General features: G+C 50.7%; 2 protein-coding genes across 3 annotated transcripts; one reads left to right on the forward strand and one right to left on the reverse strand.

Annotated features, from left to right (window-relative positions):
* The first annotated feature begins 4,545 nt into the window (after window positions 1-4,545).
* On the forward strand, window positions 4,546-9,677 carry LOC127321556 (NADPH-dependent diflavin oxidoreductase 1). 2 transcript variants are annotated; one of them, XM_051350584.2, is made up of 13 exons: window positions 4,546-4,563; window positions 4,650-4,964; window positions 5,047-5,124; window positions 5,214-5,318; window positions 5,693-5,784; window positions 5,965-6,146; window positions 6,231-6,319; window positions 6,885-6,959; window positions 7,060-7,170; window positions 7,902-8,036; window positions 8,169-8,288; window positions 8,437-8,653; window positions 8,808-9,677. In XM_051350584.2, the coding sequence occupies exons 2-13, from the start codon at window positions 4,794-4,796 to the stop codon at window positions 9,326-9,328; spliced, it is 1,896 nt and encodes a 631-aa protein (XP_051206544.1). In that variant the 5' UTR covers window positions 4,546-4,563; window positions 4,650-4,793; the 3' UTR covers window positions 9,329-9,677. The 2 variants fall into 2 exon arrangements, with proteins under 2 accessions (XP_051206544.1, XP_071684532.1); XM_071828431.1 differs by lacking the exons at window positions 4,546-4,563; window positions 4,650-4,964; window positions 5,047-5,124; ... (4 more) ...; window positions 6,885-6,959; window positions 7,060-7,170 and having other exon boundaries at window positions 7,902-8,023.
* A 3,494-nt stretch (window positions 9,678-13,171) lies between these two features.
* Window positions 13,172-15,577, reverse strand: LOC127321557 (BURP domain-containing protein 3). Its single transcript, XM_051350585.2, has 3 exons — window positions 15,437-15,577; window positions 14,775-14,883; window positions 13,172-14,692 (listed from the first exon to the last, which is right to left on the reverse strand). The coding sequence occupies exons 1-3, from the start codon at window positions 15,473-15,475 to the stop codon at window positions 13,407-13,409; spliced, it is 1,434 nt and encodes a 477-aa protein (XP_051206545.1). The 5' UTR covers window positions 15,476-15,577; the 3' UTR covers window positions 13,172-13,406.
* Window positions 15,578-18,179: the final 2,602 nt, after the last annotated feature.

An 18,179-nucleotide genomic window follows, 5' to 3' on the forward strand; every position in this document is an offset into this window, starting at 1 on the left:
TCAGGGACGTGATCTTGAAGTAGGTTTTTGCGGATTGCCACTAGAGCAGTTAACTAGTACCTGATCCGTCAGATGAACTAGCCCCAATTACCATTATCCCTGTACAATATAGAAATTCGTATGCAAAGATATATGGTAAAGTTTAGAGCTATTGAGAAAATATAAAGGTGGAGATTTTCCTTGACTCTGTGATTCAAGCAAAATCTCGGGGGCTACTGACATAGGCATACCCAATGGGCCTGCCGAAGATGGTACCCGGGGTTTACCGAAGGCCCACGACCCGAAGAATAAGAAGATTCGGAAGCCCAAGATACTATTAAGGAAGGTTAGAGTTGTAATAGGAGTCGTCGTTTGTAATCCTGCGGGACGGGTTAGAAACCCTCCCGGACTCTGTAAACTTGTGTATCACGAATCCCTCGGCTCCACCTCCTATATAAGGGGGAGTCGAGGGACAAAGAAAGGATCGAATCATTGTCTCATAAACCTTAGTTTTTACATCGTCGAGTACTTTTTGGCTGAAACCTTCGAGATCTACTTGCCCTCTACATCCGACGAAACCCTAGTCTACTACTTGTAGGCATTGACAAGTTAATACCTTGTCAACGAGAAACCTTCTAGAGCCGCCGCCATCGCGAAGCCAAGATCTGGGGGACAGGAGTCTCTGTTCCGGCACGCCGCCGGGACGGGGAAGTGCCCCCGGAAGGCTTCTCCATCGACACCACCGCCATCTTCATCACCGCTGCTGTCTCCCATGAGGAGGGAGTAGTTCTCCATCGAGGCTAAGGGCTGTACCGGTAGCTATGTGGTTAATCTCTCTCCTATGTACTTCAATACAATGATCTCATGAGCTGCCTTACATGATTGAGATTCATATGAGTTTTGTATCACTATTAGTCTATGTGCTACTCTTGTGATGTTATTAAAGTAGTCTATTCCTCCTTCACGGTGTAATGGTGACAGTGTGTGCATCGTGTAGTACTTGGCGTAGGTTATGATCATAATCTCTTGTAGGTTATGGAGTTAATTATTACTATGATAGTATTGATGTGATTTATTCCCCCTTCATAGTGTAAAGGTGACAGTGTGTATGCTATGTTAGTACTCGGTTTAAATTGCAAACATCTATTATGCTCTAAAGGTTACTTAAATATGAATGCCGAATGTTGTGGCGCTTGTTAACTCCGGCTTGAGGGAGCTCTTGTAGCCCTACACAACGAATGGTGTTCATTATCAAACAAGAGTATATGTAGCACAAAGGAAGAGAACTTATTTATTTATGTGATCAATGTTGAGAGTGCCCACTAGTGAAAGTATGATCCCTAGGCCTTGTTTCCAAATACTGCAATCATCGCTTGTTTACTGTTTTACTGCATCTTTACTTCCTGCAATATTACTACCATCAATCGCACGCCTTGACAAGCACTTTTACGCACCGTTACTACTGCTCATATTCATTCATACCACTTGTATTTCACTATCTCTTCGCCGAACTAGTGCACCTATACATCTGACAAGTGTATTAGGTGTGTTGGGGACACAAGAGACTTCTTGTATCGTGATTGCAGGGTTGCTTGAGAGGGATATCTTTGACCTCTTCCTCCCTGAGTTCGATAAACCTTGGGTGATCCACTTAAGCTGTTCTACAAACCTCTGCTCTTGGAGGCCCAACACTGTCTACAAGAATAGAAGCACCCGTAGACATCAAGCACTTTTCTGGCGCCGTTGCCGGGGAGGAAAGGTAAAAAGCACTCATACTCCGATCCCAGGTAACTAAGTACTTTTCTGTTGCCGTTGTGTGTGTGCTCGAAGCTATTTCCTTTAGATCCTGCAATTGCATCTTTTTGTTTCTTGTTAAACACTAGTAAGGCATAATGGAAAACATCTGTGAGCTTTTTAAACTATTTCCTGAGTCAAGACATGAATGGTTTCTCCTCCACATCTCATAGAGTCAAGCACACCGTCGCCGGCCACCAGCGCAAGGAGGAGCTCAGGGCATCTCCAACCGAGCGACCCATCCCGCGCCCGCGCGTCCGGATGGGTCGAAACGGACAAAACCGCGGCCCAGCGCGCGGACCCATCCCTAAAACGGATGGCCGCGGCGTCCGGGACGACCCAAACCCGGCCCAAATCTTTGACGAGTTTGCGTGGCCGCGGACGCGAAAGGCTGGTCGCTCGCGTCCTCCCCTTGTCCGCCCCTGGCCCGCCTGTCTGCCTCCCAAAACAGAAACACTCCACTGTACTCCCAAAACCAAGAGATGGCCGACGAAGCGACTGCCGCCGCCACCGCCACCACCGCTACCATCGGAGAGGAGGCACTCGCGGCCGTTGCCGTTCCTGCTGTGGAGGCGGCTCCTGAACTGGACGCTCCGGTGGTCGTGGAGCCCGGGCCGCCGACGAAGAAGGCGAAGGCCGACCTCACCCCGGAGCAGAGGAAGATCGAGAGCAAGAAGAGGGCCGACCGCCGCAGGGCGCTCGACTAACGGAAGAGGGATATCGCTGCCGCGGAGGAGCGGCAGCGGGCGGCGGAGCAGCTTCTCCAACTCAAGACGGAGGCGAAGAGCACTCTCCTTCAAGAGCAGCAGGCGCAGATCATGCTCTTTTACGGCCACGCAGCGCTCGGCCAGCACATGATCATCCCCGGCACCGGCGCGGCCTCGGGGGGGAGCTCGGCCTCGTCCGTGACCCGGCCCCTTCCTCCAAGGTCAACTGCCCCACCGACTGCCCCGTTTGGGCACGAAATGGGGGCGCATGGGCGGCACGCGTACCAGTCACGGGATGGGTCACCGGAGGTGGGCGAGTCCATGACGGGGCCGTCACCTTCGTCCATTGACCTGAACCGTGCGCCGGCGAACTCCAAAGGCCCCAAGAACCTGGGAGCAGCTGCGATGGCCGGTGCACGCAACCTGTTCGACGATTTGTCGGCCGCGCGCGCAATCACCGTCCACCGTGCAGGCCCCTCCGTCTTTCGCGCAGATAATGCCGACGACCCTGCCATATCCTTCGACACAGCAGGCTCCCCAGCCACCTCCCATTGACACACAGAAGGGCACAACTGCCTGTCCCGTCAGCATAAACATCGAGGAGGAGCCGTTGTTCGGTGAGGGCCTCACACAAGCCGCAGCTGCACAAGCTCGAGGTCACCGGGTAAGCAAACGAACCGCCAACTATACGGAGAAGGAGGACAAGGTGCTCGTCGATGGATGGTTGACCATCGGGCAAGATGCGTTGACGGGTGCCGAGCAGAAGGGGACCGCATTCTGGCGCCGGATCTATGAATACTTCCATGAACATCGCAAATATGGACATGAGCCATTTGAGAGCGACCGCAGCGAAATATCGCTCCAAAAGAGGTGGGGAGCAATTCAAACGGAATGCAACAAGTTCCAGGCGGCGTATGATCACGCGAAGCGGATCCCCGTTAGTGGCATGGGTGTGAAGGACTTGGTATGATTCTTAACCTCAACTTATTCATCCGATGTTTGCACATCTGTTTATCGTTGTTGTCTCGCTTTGCTCTAGGTGTGGCGAGCTTTGGAATTCTACAAAGTCAACAATGGAGAGAAGACCTTTGCCTTCCCTCATTGTTGGAAGGAACTCCACGGCACCCCCAAATTCCAGGAGGGGTACGAGGGGTACATGGCGACCTTGACTGGTAACAATCCCGCCAAAGATGCCACGGTCATTGACCTTGATGGTGGGCAGCCTTGCGGTAGCTCCGCTTCTCGTGCAAGTCGTCCACGCGGCCACAAGTCAACCAAAGCCGACATGAAGCGTGGTGCTTCGTCCATGCTATTGTATGGCACTTTGAAGAAGATGCATGCGGACAGAGAGGTGTCCACGGACAAGAGGGATGAGAGGAGGCACCGGGAGAAAGAAGAGGACAAGAAGAAATTCTTTGATGTCCAGCAGAAGAAGCTTGAGATTGAAGAGGTCAAGGCCAAGACCAAAGCTAAAGAACTTGAGCTCAAAGAGAGAGAACTTGAGCTCATAGCAATGGCAAGGGCCAAAGAGGTGGAGCTGAAGGCGAAGGAAGTTGAGCTCAAACGCCAAGCCGAGGACAACCTCATCATGAACGCCGACTTGACCAACATGAGCGAGGCAAAGAGAGCTTGGTTCGAGAAGAGACAGAAGGAGATCCTCGAGCGCCCAAATTGAGTTAGACAATCTCAATTGTATTTTTTATATTTTTCTCAAACTATGGCACATTTTATTTGATTTATCATGGTACATTTGATAATATTTTATGGTATTTGATAATATTTTATGTTTATTATACATTATTCTATGTTTACGAGATATTATTCTATATTTGTTATTATTCCAAAGAAATAGGCCAAATGGCTAAATGGGTGGCCGCTGCGTTGGGCGCAGCGTGCGACCCAAACGGACGCGCGGACGCGGGGCTCCGTCCGCGCGTCCGCTCGGGCACGCAAACGGCCCAAAACGGATGATCCAGCGCGTCCGTTTGGATCGCTCGGTTGGAGATGCCCTCATCGCTGGAATCCCCCTACATCGGCGCTCAACATCTGTGCTGCATCAGCTGGACGCTGGACGTTCCAACAGGTTTTTTTGTGTGTGTAAATCGCCCTCGAAAGAAAAAAAAAAGTCGGGTCCAAACCACTGAACCGTCTCTTGTTCCTTCCATCCAGAGGACTCCTGCGACGGCGGCGGCGGCGCGGCCCTTCTCCCCTCGGCAGCGACTGGGCATCTCGCCCTCTTCCATCAGCAGTGGCGGCGCCACGACATTCCTTTTCGACTCGGCAGCGGCCGCGGCCGGGAGCTCTCGCTTTCTAATGTCGCCCACACCATCGCTCCCGCCGCCGCTTCCGGCGGCCGGCCGCCTCCTCGTGCTCTACGCGTCGCAGACCGGCAACGCCATGGACGCCGCCGAACGTGTAGGCCGCGAGGCCGAGCGCGGTGGCTGCCCGGCCGTCGACGTCCTCTCCATGGACAGCTTCGACCCCGTAAGCTCCTAACCCTAGAAAATCCACACCGCAACCTTCCTCCATCTGAGGTCATATGAAACCTTCTTTTCTTCTTGTACAGAGTTGCTTGCCAGGCGAAAAGTTCGTGGTGTTCGTCGTGTCCACCACGGGCCAGGGCGATCCCCCGGATTCCATGAAGGTAGTGATACTAACATACATTTTTGTTGCAAGTATATCGACTCTGCTTTGCTAATTGAGATTTTATTACTGTTGGTTTCGCTCGAGCAGGGGTTTTGGAGATACCTTCTTAAGAAGGAACTTGGTACCCGGTGGCTGGAAGGGGTCCGTTATGCCGTATTTGGGCTTGGTGATTCAGGCTACCAGAAGTACAATGTTAGTAATCTTACAAGGATTTTTTTTAGCTTACTATTGCGCCCTGCGGTGCTTTAGTACATGATTTGTTCAAATTATGTGTAGTTTCACTATGTTTGGGGAATTTATTATTGATAGAACAATCAATACTTAGCTTAAGGTTAATAGGTTAGAATATGGTTATGAAAAGCATCACATGATGCTTACATGTCATAAAAATGCATTTTGCTAAATGCTCAACCATGCTCATTTCTACTTAGCTGCATGCCGCATGTGTGTGTTCTAAATAGTAGTAGGTTGCCCTTTGTTGCTCACGGATCAGGACTGCTACTTTTGAAAATCGTACTGGCATCTTATTTCTGTTTCCCTCTTCACTATTGTTGTACACACTGCAGTTTGCGGCAAAGAAGATCGATAAAAGGCTTTCGCAACTTGGTGCAGACCGAATCATAAAGTTAGGCCTGGGAAATGATCAACACTTTTCAGGGTATGGTGTTAAATATCCAGCTTTTTATCTGCTATTGCTGCTATATCACTTCCATGTTTTGGAGAAGTCTAATTTCCACATTTTTTTGGTGATCAAAATTTTAGGCATCATGTTTTCTTCGTGTTGGAAAACAATTCCTTAAAGTTACCAACTGATTCTGTTGTTGTTGTTGTATACCAGATACGAAGGAGCTCTAGATCCTTGGCTGCTGTCTTTGTGGAGATCACTGAATCAAGAAAATCCATCACTTTTACCAAGAATATCTGATATCATTAATCCTAGTCTGATTAATTTGGGAGATTCAAAGATCGAAGTCGTATATTACTCTTCCCATGACGCTCCTCAAGATTCCCCTGTTTCAGGTGCGGTGTTAATCAATGTTAGCGGTAACCTGTATGCTGTTGTGTAGTCTCTTCTAAAGATTATATCTCTCTTATACTGGCCAGACTCCATGAAATTAATTGGGAGAGCACGTACAATGTCCCCTGCCCTGAAGTTCCATAATGATGGAGAGCCACAATACATGTTAAAGATGGTATGTTCCTAAGGGTTTGAAATTATTTTATAAAGTAGACTTTGTGACCTATAATTTAATTGGCTATTTTCAACCGACCTTACACTTCATTTGTACTGTGCATAAGACTGGATTTGCAGTTGAACGGTGAGGCACCTTATACTGGATTTAGCTCCTTTTACACTTCTTCTTTTCAGTGGGCACTTAGCAAGTGTCCACAATATGCAAGCTCTAATTGCAAGGCAATCTCTATAATACTAGTTGATGTTGTGAGAAGCTTGCCCCTAACTATCCATGACTGACCTCAACTTGCAGTTCTATGTCATGAATGTGATGCTGCTTTCGTCAGTAGATTCAGTAGGCATGGCAAGATATTTAGCATGCTCTAAGAAAGTTTATCTTAATGAACTAATGAATAATAGCTGGGTTGTAATAGCGTAGTAAACAACAGACCAGGGATAGTAATGCTTCATTATGGGGACGCTCCTCCTGTTTTATGAATTATGACTAATAGATTGGTGTTATCTAATCAATGCATCTTTATTTGCTTAGTTCATGCCGGTGATTATGCTGCTAACCTCTCTAGGTAACAAATCAGCGTTTGACTAAGGAGGATTCCGAGAAAGATGTGCGCCACTTTGAATTGGAGAATCCATCTTCTGTGCGTTCTTTGTTCTTGTTCCATATGATGATGTTAGATCGCTGTCATCTTCTTAACAAATGAAACAGATTGAATGATTGTTTAATTGTTGTCATGTTAGGCAATCAGTTATCAAGTTGGGGACGCTTTAGAAATTCTACCAAGTCAGGATCCATCTGCTGTTAATGCTTTCATTGAACGTTGTAACTTGGATCCAGATTGTTACATAATGGTATGTGGCTCTATTTTGTTTTATCTCTTTGATTCTGTCACTTGTACCTTTTGCATTTTTCTCCGTCGCGGAGGCAAAGTAATCATTTTTTTAGGGCGTGTTTGGATCATTAGCTCGCCTAGCTTAGCTAGGCTAGGCTACGCGGGCTCATTTTAACTATGGTCTACCTAGGCAAGGCTACCCGTTTTGTTTATTAGCTAAGGCTAGTGTTGCCAACACGTAGTAGAAGCAGTTACTCTGTTCATTAACAAGGCTGCAGTCAAACGTTACTTTTTTTCCATTTCGTGCCGTCGGAGGAGAGCCAAATTGGCTATCGTGGGGCAAGGATTTTCTAGCCCATGCTGGCTAATTTGCTTGGCAAAGTTGGTTATCTGCTTCCTACCAAACACATAGCCTTGCCCAGCAAGGCTATTGTTGGCCTTGCTGAGGAACCAAATGTTCCCTTAGTTCCCGGTCCACATTAGTAGCTGTCTGTGCACATTGTTTGTTGCAAAATTAAGTACAACTGCCTTGACGAGTCATAACTTGTAGCTACATCTATCATGTTTAGACAATAGATCATTTTTCTCTTTTTGGAATGCGAATTTGTCCATAAAACTGGGAAAGCTAGAGGTTTTTTTTCTTGAGATGAGAAAGCTAGAGGTAGTTATGCCTTCTTATATCTTCTCAACTAGTTAATCTGTTGCTGTTATTCCGCTAACTAAAAAGGAGGCTATTCTTTGTTTGCCCAGATTCGAGCAAAGGGTGGGGATGAAGTTTCCAAATGTTCACTTGTGAATGGCATGATGGATAGCATGAAGTTGAAGACCTTTGTTGCTTTGACGATGGATGTTACATCAGCTTCCCCTCGTCGGTATTTCTTTGAGGCGAGAGCAATTACCCTGAATACTTCATCTCATACACCTCTTTCTTGTTTTGATACCTTATCGATGGTTGTGATATCCTGATGTATATGTATCTCATCTTGATGTTCATACAACTTCACTGTTCCTTTGTAGGTCATGAGCTACTTTGCAACAGCTGAACATGAAAAGGAAAGGCTTCAGTATTTTGCTTCTCCTGAAGGAAGAGAAGACCTTTACAAGTACAATCAAAAGGAAAGTCGGACTGTTATAGAAGTAAGTTATGTAGTTATTACTGAAGATTTTCTTTGTGACGCTCTTGCAATGCAGAAGTTAGCATGTGAAAATTTTATGGCAATAGACCATTTTCTTTGAAATTATTTTCATGGTTGAACACTGATATATGTTTTTGTGCTGCTTTTAGGTGTTGGAGGATTTTCCCTCGGTGCACATGCCTTTTGAATGGTTAGTGCAGCTAACTCCTCCATTAAAGAAACGAGCCTTTTCCATATCTTCATCCCCATTAGCGCATCCAAATCAGATACACTTGACTGTTAGTGTTGTATCGTGGCTTACTCCTTTCAAGAGAGCAAGGCATGGTCTCTGTTCCACATGGCTGGCGGGGCTTAGTCCAAATGAAGGTATGAATTGCTTCTCTTAATTACAGCTGGAAACTTCTCTATTTTTATCTGTCTGTTCTTCTCCTGGACATCACTGTGCACCCCTTCAACCTCTCCACCTCACTAAAAAAAATAAGAATCAACCCTCTCTAAGTGTCACTGTGCTTACATGCAGAAAAGCTTATACCATGTTGGATACACAAAGGATCCCTGCCTCCACCGCATCCATCGGTTCCTCTTGTGCTCATTGGACCAGGAACAGGATGCGCCCCTTTTCGAGCATTTGTGGAGGAAAGGGCTGCACAGAGTGTTAGAGAACCAACAGCTCCTGTTCTGTTCTTCTTTGGTTGTAGAAATGAAGACAACGATTTTCTATACAAAGACTTATGGTTAAAGCATACCCAGGATGAGGGAGTGTTGTCCCCAAAAGAGGGTGGTGGTTTCTTCGTTGCTTTTTCTAGGGATCAGTCTCAAAAGGTCTATGTACAACATAAGATAAAAGAGCAGAGTGCAAGAGTGTGGGACCTATTATGCTCTGGGGCTGCAATATATGTTGCAGGGTCTTCTACCAAAATGCCTGCTGATGTTACAGCTGCACTAGAAGAAGTTGTCCGCCAAAAGGGCGGTGAGGCTGCTTCAGGGTGGCTTGGGAAACTAGAAAGGGCCGGTAAGTTTAACATTGAAACTTGGTCGTGATTGTGATCGTCAAACAGGATAAGAAAAGTATGCTCGAACAATCAGGTTCCACAATTATTCAGAGGGTGGTAACCTTAGAATTTAGTGTAGATCTAAGATGTCAGAAAAAAATAGGGGTTGTATATCTGTACAAACATACAGACAGAGAATAATTTATTCTTGGCCAGAACAATTTACAAGGGAAAGCAAACACCTTTCAACTTCCTATTTCGATGTTGTACATGTATTTGGGGCGATGAAGTTTTGGTACAAAGATGAAGAGTGGTAGTTTGATTTTATGAATTGGGAATTTTGTAACACTTCTATCGTTCTGTAATAGTCGGTATTTTTCACCTTGAACATGGGATAAGTCATCTAGCTGTAAGTGATATAGATGACACTATGTTTGGTGAAGGTGTCTTTGCAGGCCTTGGTGGGCTTAAATTATCTCAGTATGTACCTGTTTGTACTTGTTATTCGATCTAGTTTTCCATAGTGCTGGTTTCTATCAGCTCTTCTTCTCATTATCTCACAACAGCTTCCCTTTTTGTGGCTCTTGAATAGTCCCAGACAACCTTGAATATACAGGTGGCATCTTGATTGTTTGTTTCTTTGGTGAGATATATTTCAACTTGGTTCTTTGGTGAGATCTATTTCAGCTTTACAGTTCTAGTCTTAGTTGGAGCTTTTGCATATCTCAAGCCCCATGTTTTCTCTGGTTATAAGTTGAGCTAGTCTGATAATTGAAGCATTGTCGATCAAGAGAGGTAAACAATTAGTAGTTTAGTACCAGTCTGTTTATTGCGTCCTCGTGCTAAACTATACAGCAAATAGCTCACACCGTTCACGATTACTTCGCATTCTGGGTTAAGCAAACATCTTTCTTGTTTCGATGTTGTATATGTACTCCCTCCGTACTTCGCATTCTAGGTTAGTTAGGAAAAAATATCAACATTCACAATGTAAAATTATACCATTAAATTCTCCATAACCTATATTTTATACTGTATGCTTTTCGTATTATGGTTGTTCATATTTCTCCCTATATTTTAGTCAAACTTCATAATGTCTGACTTTGAAAAATCCCAGAATAATTAAAAATGGACGGAGTATCTCTGACGATAAGTTTTTGGTACGTAGAAGTGGTAGTTTGATTTTATGATTTGGCAATTTTATAACAGTTTTATCATTCCATAAAACTGCTGCCTTACGCAGTGGTAAAAACTGCTGCCTCGTGTCGTGGAAACAGTCTCTTGCAAAAATTGCAAGGAAAGGCTGCGTACAATGACCCAATGTGGTTTGACCCCTTTCCGGATCCCGCGCAAAGGGGGAGCTTCATGCACCGGGCTGCCCACCCTTTTATCATTCCATAATATTCAGCATATTCACCTTCAACATGGGTTAAGCCATCTGGCTATGTTTGGTGAAGTTGTTCTAGCAGACTTGGTACGATTGAATTATCTCGAGTATGCAAAAAGAAAAAAAAAACTGTTTGTACTTGTTCTTGGATCTAGTTTTTCTTAGTGCTAGTTTATAGCAGCTTTTCTCTCATAACAGCTTCCCTTTTTGTGGCACTTGAATGGGCTCGGACAACCTTGATTACACAGGTGGCATCTTGATTGTTTGGTTCTTTGGTAAAGCATATAATTTACAATGTAAAGCAAACACCTTTACTGTTTCGATGATGTATATGTATTTGGGACGATCAAGTTTTGGTACATAGACGAAGAGTGGTAGCTTGATTTTATGAATTGGGAATTTTGTAACAGTTTTATGGTTCTTTAATATCCAGTATTATTCATCTTCAACATGGGTTAAGAGCATCTCCAGTCGCGTCCCCCAAACTGTCCCCCAAAGGGATTTGGGGCGCGTCGGATAAAAAAAAACGTTCTCCCGAACCCGTTTTTTGTCCGGCGCGGTCCGATACGGTGTTCGGCGCCACGAGCCCCCCTCCCCCCACAGGGGACGCTTCGGGCACGCCGGACACAACGAAAAGCGAGGCGGGGCGTGGCGGGACCGACGCGTCAACGACACATTCAAGTTTGGACCTAACCGTCGCCTACCTCGCGGCGGAAGTTATTCGCGTGCAGTGACACACGACCGAAGCGTCACAGCTTTGCCTTAATAGCGACGGAGGGGCAGGCGAGACGTCTCGTCGGTGCTGCGCAGCCTCCACCCGTCGCCGGCGTTCGCACGCCACCGCGTGTTCCCACGCTTTCTTCCTGCCGCTTCTCGCCTCTTCCCGCGCTTTCTTCCCGACGCCGGCGTCTATAAAAGGCCCCCCCCCGGCTCAATGGCAGCCACCACAGCCGCCGGCACCCCTTTCTTCACCACAAGCACAACCATCGTCGCTCGAACAACACTGCGCAATGATGAACCGCCCCGGTGATGGCCAGTTCCCTCCACCGCCGTCTCCTCCACCACCACCTCCACCACCGGATTCGCGGTTCGGCATCGCCGCCGCCTAGGAAGAGTCGCAGTGGCGTCGGGCGGAGCTTTGGCGTGCAGAGCGGCGGCGGCGGCGGGAGGCAATCGAGCAGGAGGCCCGTCAGCAGCGTGAGGAGGCGGCGGCGTCAGCAGCAGGAGACCCCGCAGCTGAGGAGAACCCAGCGTGGGAGGAGGAGGCGCTGGAGGACACCATTGCGGCGTTCGATGCCGCCACGGCAGAAGAGGCGCGGCGGCGCCGAACGGGGGAGATGGCCCATCGGTAGTGTGATGAGCGCGAGGAGCGGGAGGCGCAATACCGTGAACGGCGGGAGGCGATCGAGTGCCGGCGGTGGGAGGCGATGGAGCGTTAGCAGCAGCTGGCGGCGGAGGAGAGTCAGCAGCGGGAGGCGGCCTGGGGGGCGCGGGCGGATGCGTTGGCGGCGCGACTGGAGGCGCGGATGGAGGAGGAGGAGGAGGACGAGGCGGAGGAGGAGGAGGCGGAGCAGGAGGACAACGACTTCGAGTGGCCCGACGATAACGGGCCGCACCGAACGAGACGGCTGATCAACAACGGGCGCTCGTTGAGTCCTTCGAGTCGGAGAAGAAGCTCCAGGACGACGGCCGTGCCCACGAAGAGGCGCAGATTCGCCATACCGTCGAGCTCTCGCTCCAAGTGGCCCATCAGGGGAGGGCAGGCGACGACGCGCTGCTGGAGCAACGGCGTCTGGTCACCACCCTACGTATGAAGAGGCGGCGCGTGCAGAAGGAGCTGCGGCGGAGGGGAGGCGACGACGAGGCAGCGCCGTCGAACGCACCGTCGGGCGGTCAGTAGGCTAGGGTTTAGATGAAATCTAGCCGTTTTGATTCAAACTTTGTAATATATAATTAAATTTGAATGAAAATCTTTATTTTCGTGCACTAATATTAATTTGGGGAGGGCGTTTGGGAGATGCAACTGGGGAGCGACGTCCTCCAAACGTGGCAGGAATATAACACTTCCCCCGAACGTTCAATCCGACGCCGTTTGGGGAACGATTCGGGGAACGCGACTGGAGATGCTCCAAGCCTCCAAGCCATCTGGCTGTAAGCGATGTAGATGACACGATATGTTTGGTGAAGGTGTTGTTGCAGACCTTGTGCGCTTGAATTATCTCGAATATGCACTTGTTTGTATTTGTTCTTCGATCTACTTTTTTCTTAGTGCTAGTTTCTAACAGCTTTTATTCTCATAACAGCTTTCCTTTTTGTGGCCCTTGAATAGGCTCAGACAACCTTGAATATACAGGTGGCATCTTGATTGTTTGGTTCTTTGGTGAGATCTATTTCAGCTTTACAGTACTAGTCTTAGTTGGAGGTTTTGTATATCTCAACCCCCATGTTTTCTCTGGTTATAAGTTGAGCTAGTCTGATAATGGAAGCATTGTCGATCAAGAGAGGTAAACAAGTAATACCAGTCCGTTTATTGCGTCATCGTGCTAAACTATACAGCAAATAGCTCACACCGTATAAGCGGGCGATACTGGCAACGCCATCCAAGTACAACAAAGTAGCATCAACTCAACTGTATGCAAGATACCGTATAGCAGTATCTGTAGAGGGCTAGAACATAACGAACCCAGGCATCCAAAGCACTGAAACTGTATAGTGGTGCTTACGAAGGGAGCATACGTGTTCAGCCGCTGCGGGTCCAGACGACGTGGTCCTGCGGCAGGAAATGGCAGACCGGGACCGTGCCGGGCTTCACCTTGAGCACCTGGAACGCGACGTGCTTGGGGTTCCAGCCGGCGGTGTCGGCGTGGCACACCGCGACGGCCTCCACCGCCGTGCCGTCCTTGCCGACCATCGACACCGTGTACGCCCTGGTCGCCTGCGTCAGGTGGCACGCGAACACGGCGTACGCGTACGGCTCCGCGTGGCAGGCCACGAGCTGGTCGTCGGCGCCCGCCGCGCGCTTGACGCCGGTCATGGTGTACTCCTGCTTCGGCGACCCCTCCTTCCCGACGACCGTGGAGACGGCCCGGACGTGGCTGGTACCGAGGCTGGACGTGGCGAAGTCGACCATGGACTCCAGCGACGTGGCGCACGACTTCCTCTCGCCCCTGGTGGCCGTCGCCTCGCAGTCCCGCAGCGTCTGCGCCATCTCCGCCGCCTCGGCGGAGTCCGGCTCCACGGAGAAGCGGCTGAGGATCTCGGGGACCTTCTCGGAGGAGAACGGGATGGCGTCGGCCTCGCTCCGCGGCAGGAACTTCTCGCCGGCGCCCGCGGTGGCCGTGAAGTGGACGTCCATCGTCTTCCCGGCGTGGAGGTCCTTCTCCAGGAAGAAGAGCGCGGAGCTGGGGTCGTCGTGCGCCTGCGTCTCCGTCGCGGCATAGTTGTATAAGAAAGGATTGACGTTGACGTTGACAGGCTTCCCGCGGCGGGGTTTCACGTGGACGCCGACGCCGCCCTTGCCGACGCCGACCGTGGTGCCGCCGGGCTTGCTGTAGCCAGGCTTGACGTTCACGCCAACACCGCCCTTCCCGACGCCGACCGTGGTGCCCCCGGGCTTGCCGTACCCAGGCTTGACGTTCACGCCCACGCCGCCTCCCCCTACTCCAACCGTGGTGCCAGTGCCACCGGGCTTGCCGTAGCCAGGCTTAACGTTGACGCCCACTCCGCCTTTCCCAACGCCGACGGTGGTGCCGCCGGGCTTGCCGTAACCAGGCTTGACGTTGACGCCCACTCCGCCTTTCCCAACGCCGACGGTGGTGCCACCGGGCTTGCCGTATCCAGGCTTGACGTTGACATCCACGCCGCCCTTGCCTACGCCGACCGTAGTCCCGCTGGGCTTGCCGCTGCCGGGCTTGACGTTGACGCCGACGCCACCCTTGCCAACATCAACCGTCGTGCCACCGGGCTTCCCATGAGCCGCGTCGACATGGACGCCGCCCGAGCCGACGTTTACCGACGTGCCTCCGGCTATGTGGCCAATCAGGGAGAAGGGTCGTCAATATTTTGATCCAGTTTACTCAAGAAGATGTTTGCTTAAGAAGTAGGTTACCTGGAGTGCTGAGGAGTTGAGAGAGGGAGCTCGGCATGGGAGTGTTGGGAAGAGCAGTCTCCCAGTACTGCTCCGGAGCCCGAGCTGCATGGCTTCCTACCGACGCAATCTGCATGCGAAATTACATGGTTAGCTAGTTTCTGACCATGAACACTTTGATGAAAGAGTCACTCCTCTCATGATCTATATGCATGATATATGATGCCACTCCATCACGGTCCCTGCACAGCCAGCACATGACTGATCGAAACTTACCAACTTTGCAAATCTAGCAAAATCCGCGTAGCTACCGGGTTGAGCACCTTGTATATGCTGCCCATAAACCTTTCGATTTCACATAATCAAATTTCAACATGTGTGGCTCAATATCAGATTATCAGTATCCCTTTGCAGTCCATTTTATTTGGATTTATCTTTATATGCACACCCTTTTTTATGGGGACATTAAGTAAATGTGTTGTCAGGTAAACCTCCTATCAAGTATTTTTCAGGTGTAGATTACCTTGTGTACCTATATATCAATGGAAATAACAGTATAGCTAAGCAATATTCCTCCCACAAGAACAAGGGGAAACTATGAACCCAACCACGTGTTCACTCATGACCATCGGAAGTAACAATTTGGGAACGAAAAACGATGGTCATGGAAGTGAGGAACTGACCAGTAGGAAGCCAAGGAGACCGGCGAAGAGCCTATCCATTGATGAAGTCAGGAAACTCACAGGGCGAGGGCGAGCTGTGCTTGGAAGTGAAGGATGCAGAGAACAGAGAGGAGATGATGTCCCTGAACCTAACACAGATCGATATTTATAGAGCAAGTCAGGGAGTAGCTAGGGAGTTGGGGCGATTGAATTTGCACAGATCTATTAACTGCCCTGATGCAAACACTGGAAGAGTAGCAGTGTAGTATTACTCATCAGCCGCCGAGTACGGTTGTGCAGGTAATATACGTACTCGTACACTAATGGCATTCCCAGTACACCGTACGTAGCTAGCGTTGCACCTGTATGTCGAGGTCGAGCTAGGCACCAAGACCGCCGGTGCAGCAGCTCAACCGCCCCCCTGCCGCTCGCCGGCGCGATATTGAATGCATGTCGCCGTCCGTCGTCCCATGATATGATGCGGTGCCACCGCCACCGGCTCCGGCCTCCGGCTGGCTTGGAGGCTCGCGACTCCACGCCTTCCTCCGGCTGACGGTTGCGCGGCGAGTGCGACGGGTAGTGCTCCACGGGATCGTTCGCCGCCTGGCCACTTCACACGTGTTGCCGATCGAGCGTGCTGACTGATGTATAGGTAGGATCGCGCATCATTTTTTCCTTTGCTGAATGTTCAGTATAACGATGAACCGACCGCCGGTTCCATGGACCGCGCCGGCCGGCCACCATAATTGTCCTCCATCTCCGGTGGTTGTGGGTACTGCCCAAAGCACTTATTATCGAGAACTATAGCCATGCTGGCCTAGCCGCCTAGGTACATACGCACGCACTGGCTGCACGGGCTTAAGGTTTTGCTGCCGTACTTGCGAGCGTGTCGCTGCTGAATGCTGATACTCCATGATGCAGGCATGCGTCGTGGTCGGACTTTGAGGGCGACAACTGAAGGGGCCGACGGCAGTAATGGAGTGTGGAAACTTGCTGCAGCCCGTCGCGCTGATAGTTGGAAGTTGGTTGGTGTTAGACATGTATAGTAGCTGTCTTTGTATGTATACCGTATATGTTTGTATTTGTATCTTGTATGCCCATATATATATGAGATAGGCCTCTCCCTTGGAGTAGTGCCGGTTCCCCCTAATCATTATTTGTTACATGGTATCAGAGCAAGTCGGCGCCGCCCCAACCCTAGGTTCTCCAAAACCCTAGGCCGCCGCCGCCGCCGCCTTCGATCCGTCGCTTCCGCCCGCCATGTCTTCCTCGACCACCGGCCTCACCTCCGCTGGCTACCTGCCGGCCTCTCTCGCCGCCTTGCTGAACAGGCCGCTCGACTACGCCGCCATGACTGCCCCGTCGATCGGGACGGTTGCTGTTGGCTCGCTCTTCTCGCATCCGCCGTCGACGTCATCGTCTGCGGCCCCGACCTCGCTGCAGCTTCAGGCCGTCGTCACGTCCGCGGCCTCCTCCACTGCTGTCACCGCGTCCGCGGCTTCGTCGTCATCGGCTTCTCAGCCGGCTGCCCCTGCGGTGGTTGCGCCGTCGGTGGTGCAGTCCCCGGCGCCGGACTCTGGCCTGCTCCCGGCGCCCTACCACTTTGGTAATCATATTACCATCAAACTATCGCCCGAAAATTACATCTTCTGGCGTGCGCAGGTCCTTCCTCTCCTTCGGAGCCACTACCTCATGGGCTACGTCGACGGCACCCTACCCTGTCCTCCCGCGCTGGTCGATGGTGTGCACGGACCGGTTATTAATCCGGCTCATCGTGTTTGGACTGGGCAGGATCAGGCCAACCTCTCCTCGATCCAGGGCTCCCTCACGCCGGGGGTCGCTGGGCTCGTCGTCTTCGCCAAAACCTCCCATGAGGCGTGGAGCATCCTCGAGAAGACCTTCTCGGCGCAATCCCAGGCCCGCGCCAACGCTCTCCGTCGTCAACTCGGCGAATGTGAGAAGCTCGACCTCAGCGTCACGGACTACTACAACAAAGTCCGTGAGCTTGCGGACACGCTGGCCTCCATTGGCCAGCCTCTTCGCGACTCCGAGTTCACCTCCTACGTCGTCAACGGCCTTGATGAAGAGTACGATGGTCTTGTCGAGGTGGTCAACGAGCGCGCCGCCACCTCACCGATGCCTCCCCACGAGTTGTACCAGCGCCTCCTCAACACTGAGCAACGTGTGGAGGCCCGTCCTGGGCGACGGGAGCGCGGTGGCCACGGGGATGCGTCCGCCCTTGCCGCCAACAAGGGGGGAGCGCGCCCTCCTTCGTACACGGCGCCTACCTCGGGGAAGATCTACGTTCCCAAGAACTCCGCGCCCTCACCGGATCACTCGGGCGGTGGCCGTCCCCAGCGCACATGTCAGCTGTGTGGTCGTGACGGTCACCTTGCTTCCAAGTGCCATCGCCGGTTTCAGCGCAGCTTCCTCGGCATCGGCAACGACGGCAAGGACACTCGCAACAATGCTCGTCAAGCTGCCATGGCCGATCGCCCTGCCCCTCAGGGTCAGCAGGGGAACACTCAGACCTATGTCGATCCTCACTGGTACATGGACACCGGTGCTACGGATCATCTGACGAGTGAGTTGGGCAAGCTCCATACTCGTGATGCCTATCATGGTTCCGACAAGGTTTACACCGCCAATGGAGCAGGTATGCACATATCACATATTGGTCAAGCATCTCTTCTTACTAGACATGCCGATAGGAATCTCTGTCTTCGTAATGTCCTTAGAGTTCCCTCTGTGACACGTAGTCTCC

Source organism: Lolium perenne, chromosome 3, assembly GCF_019359855.2.
Source record: "Lolium perenne isolate Kyuss_39 chromosome 3, Kyuss_2.0, whole genome shotgun sequence".
Lineage (NCBI taxonomy): Eukaryota > Viridiplantae > Streptophyta > Magnoliopsida > Poales > Poaceae > Lolium > Lolium perenne.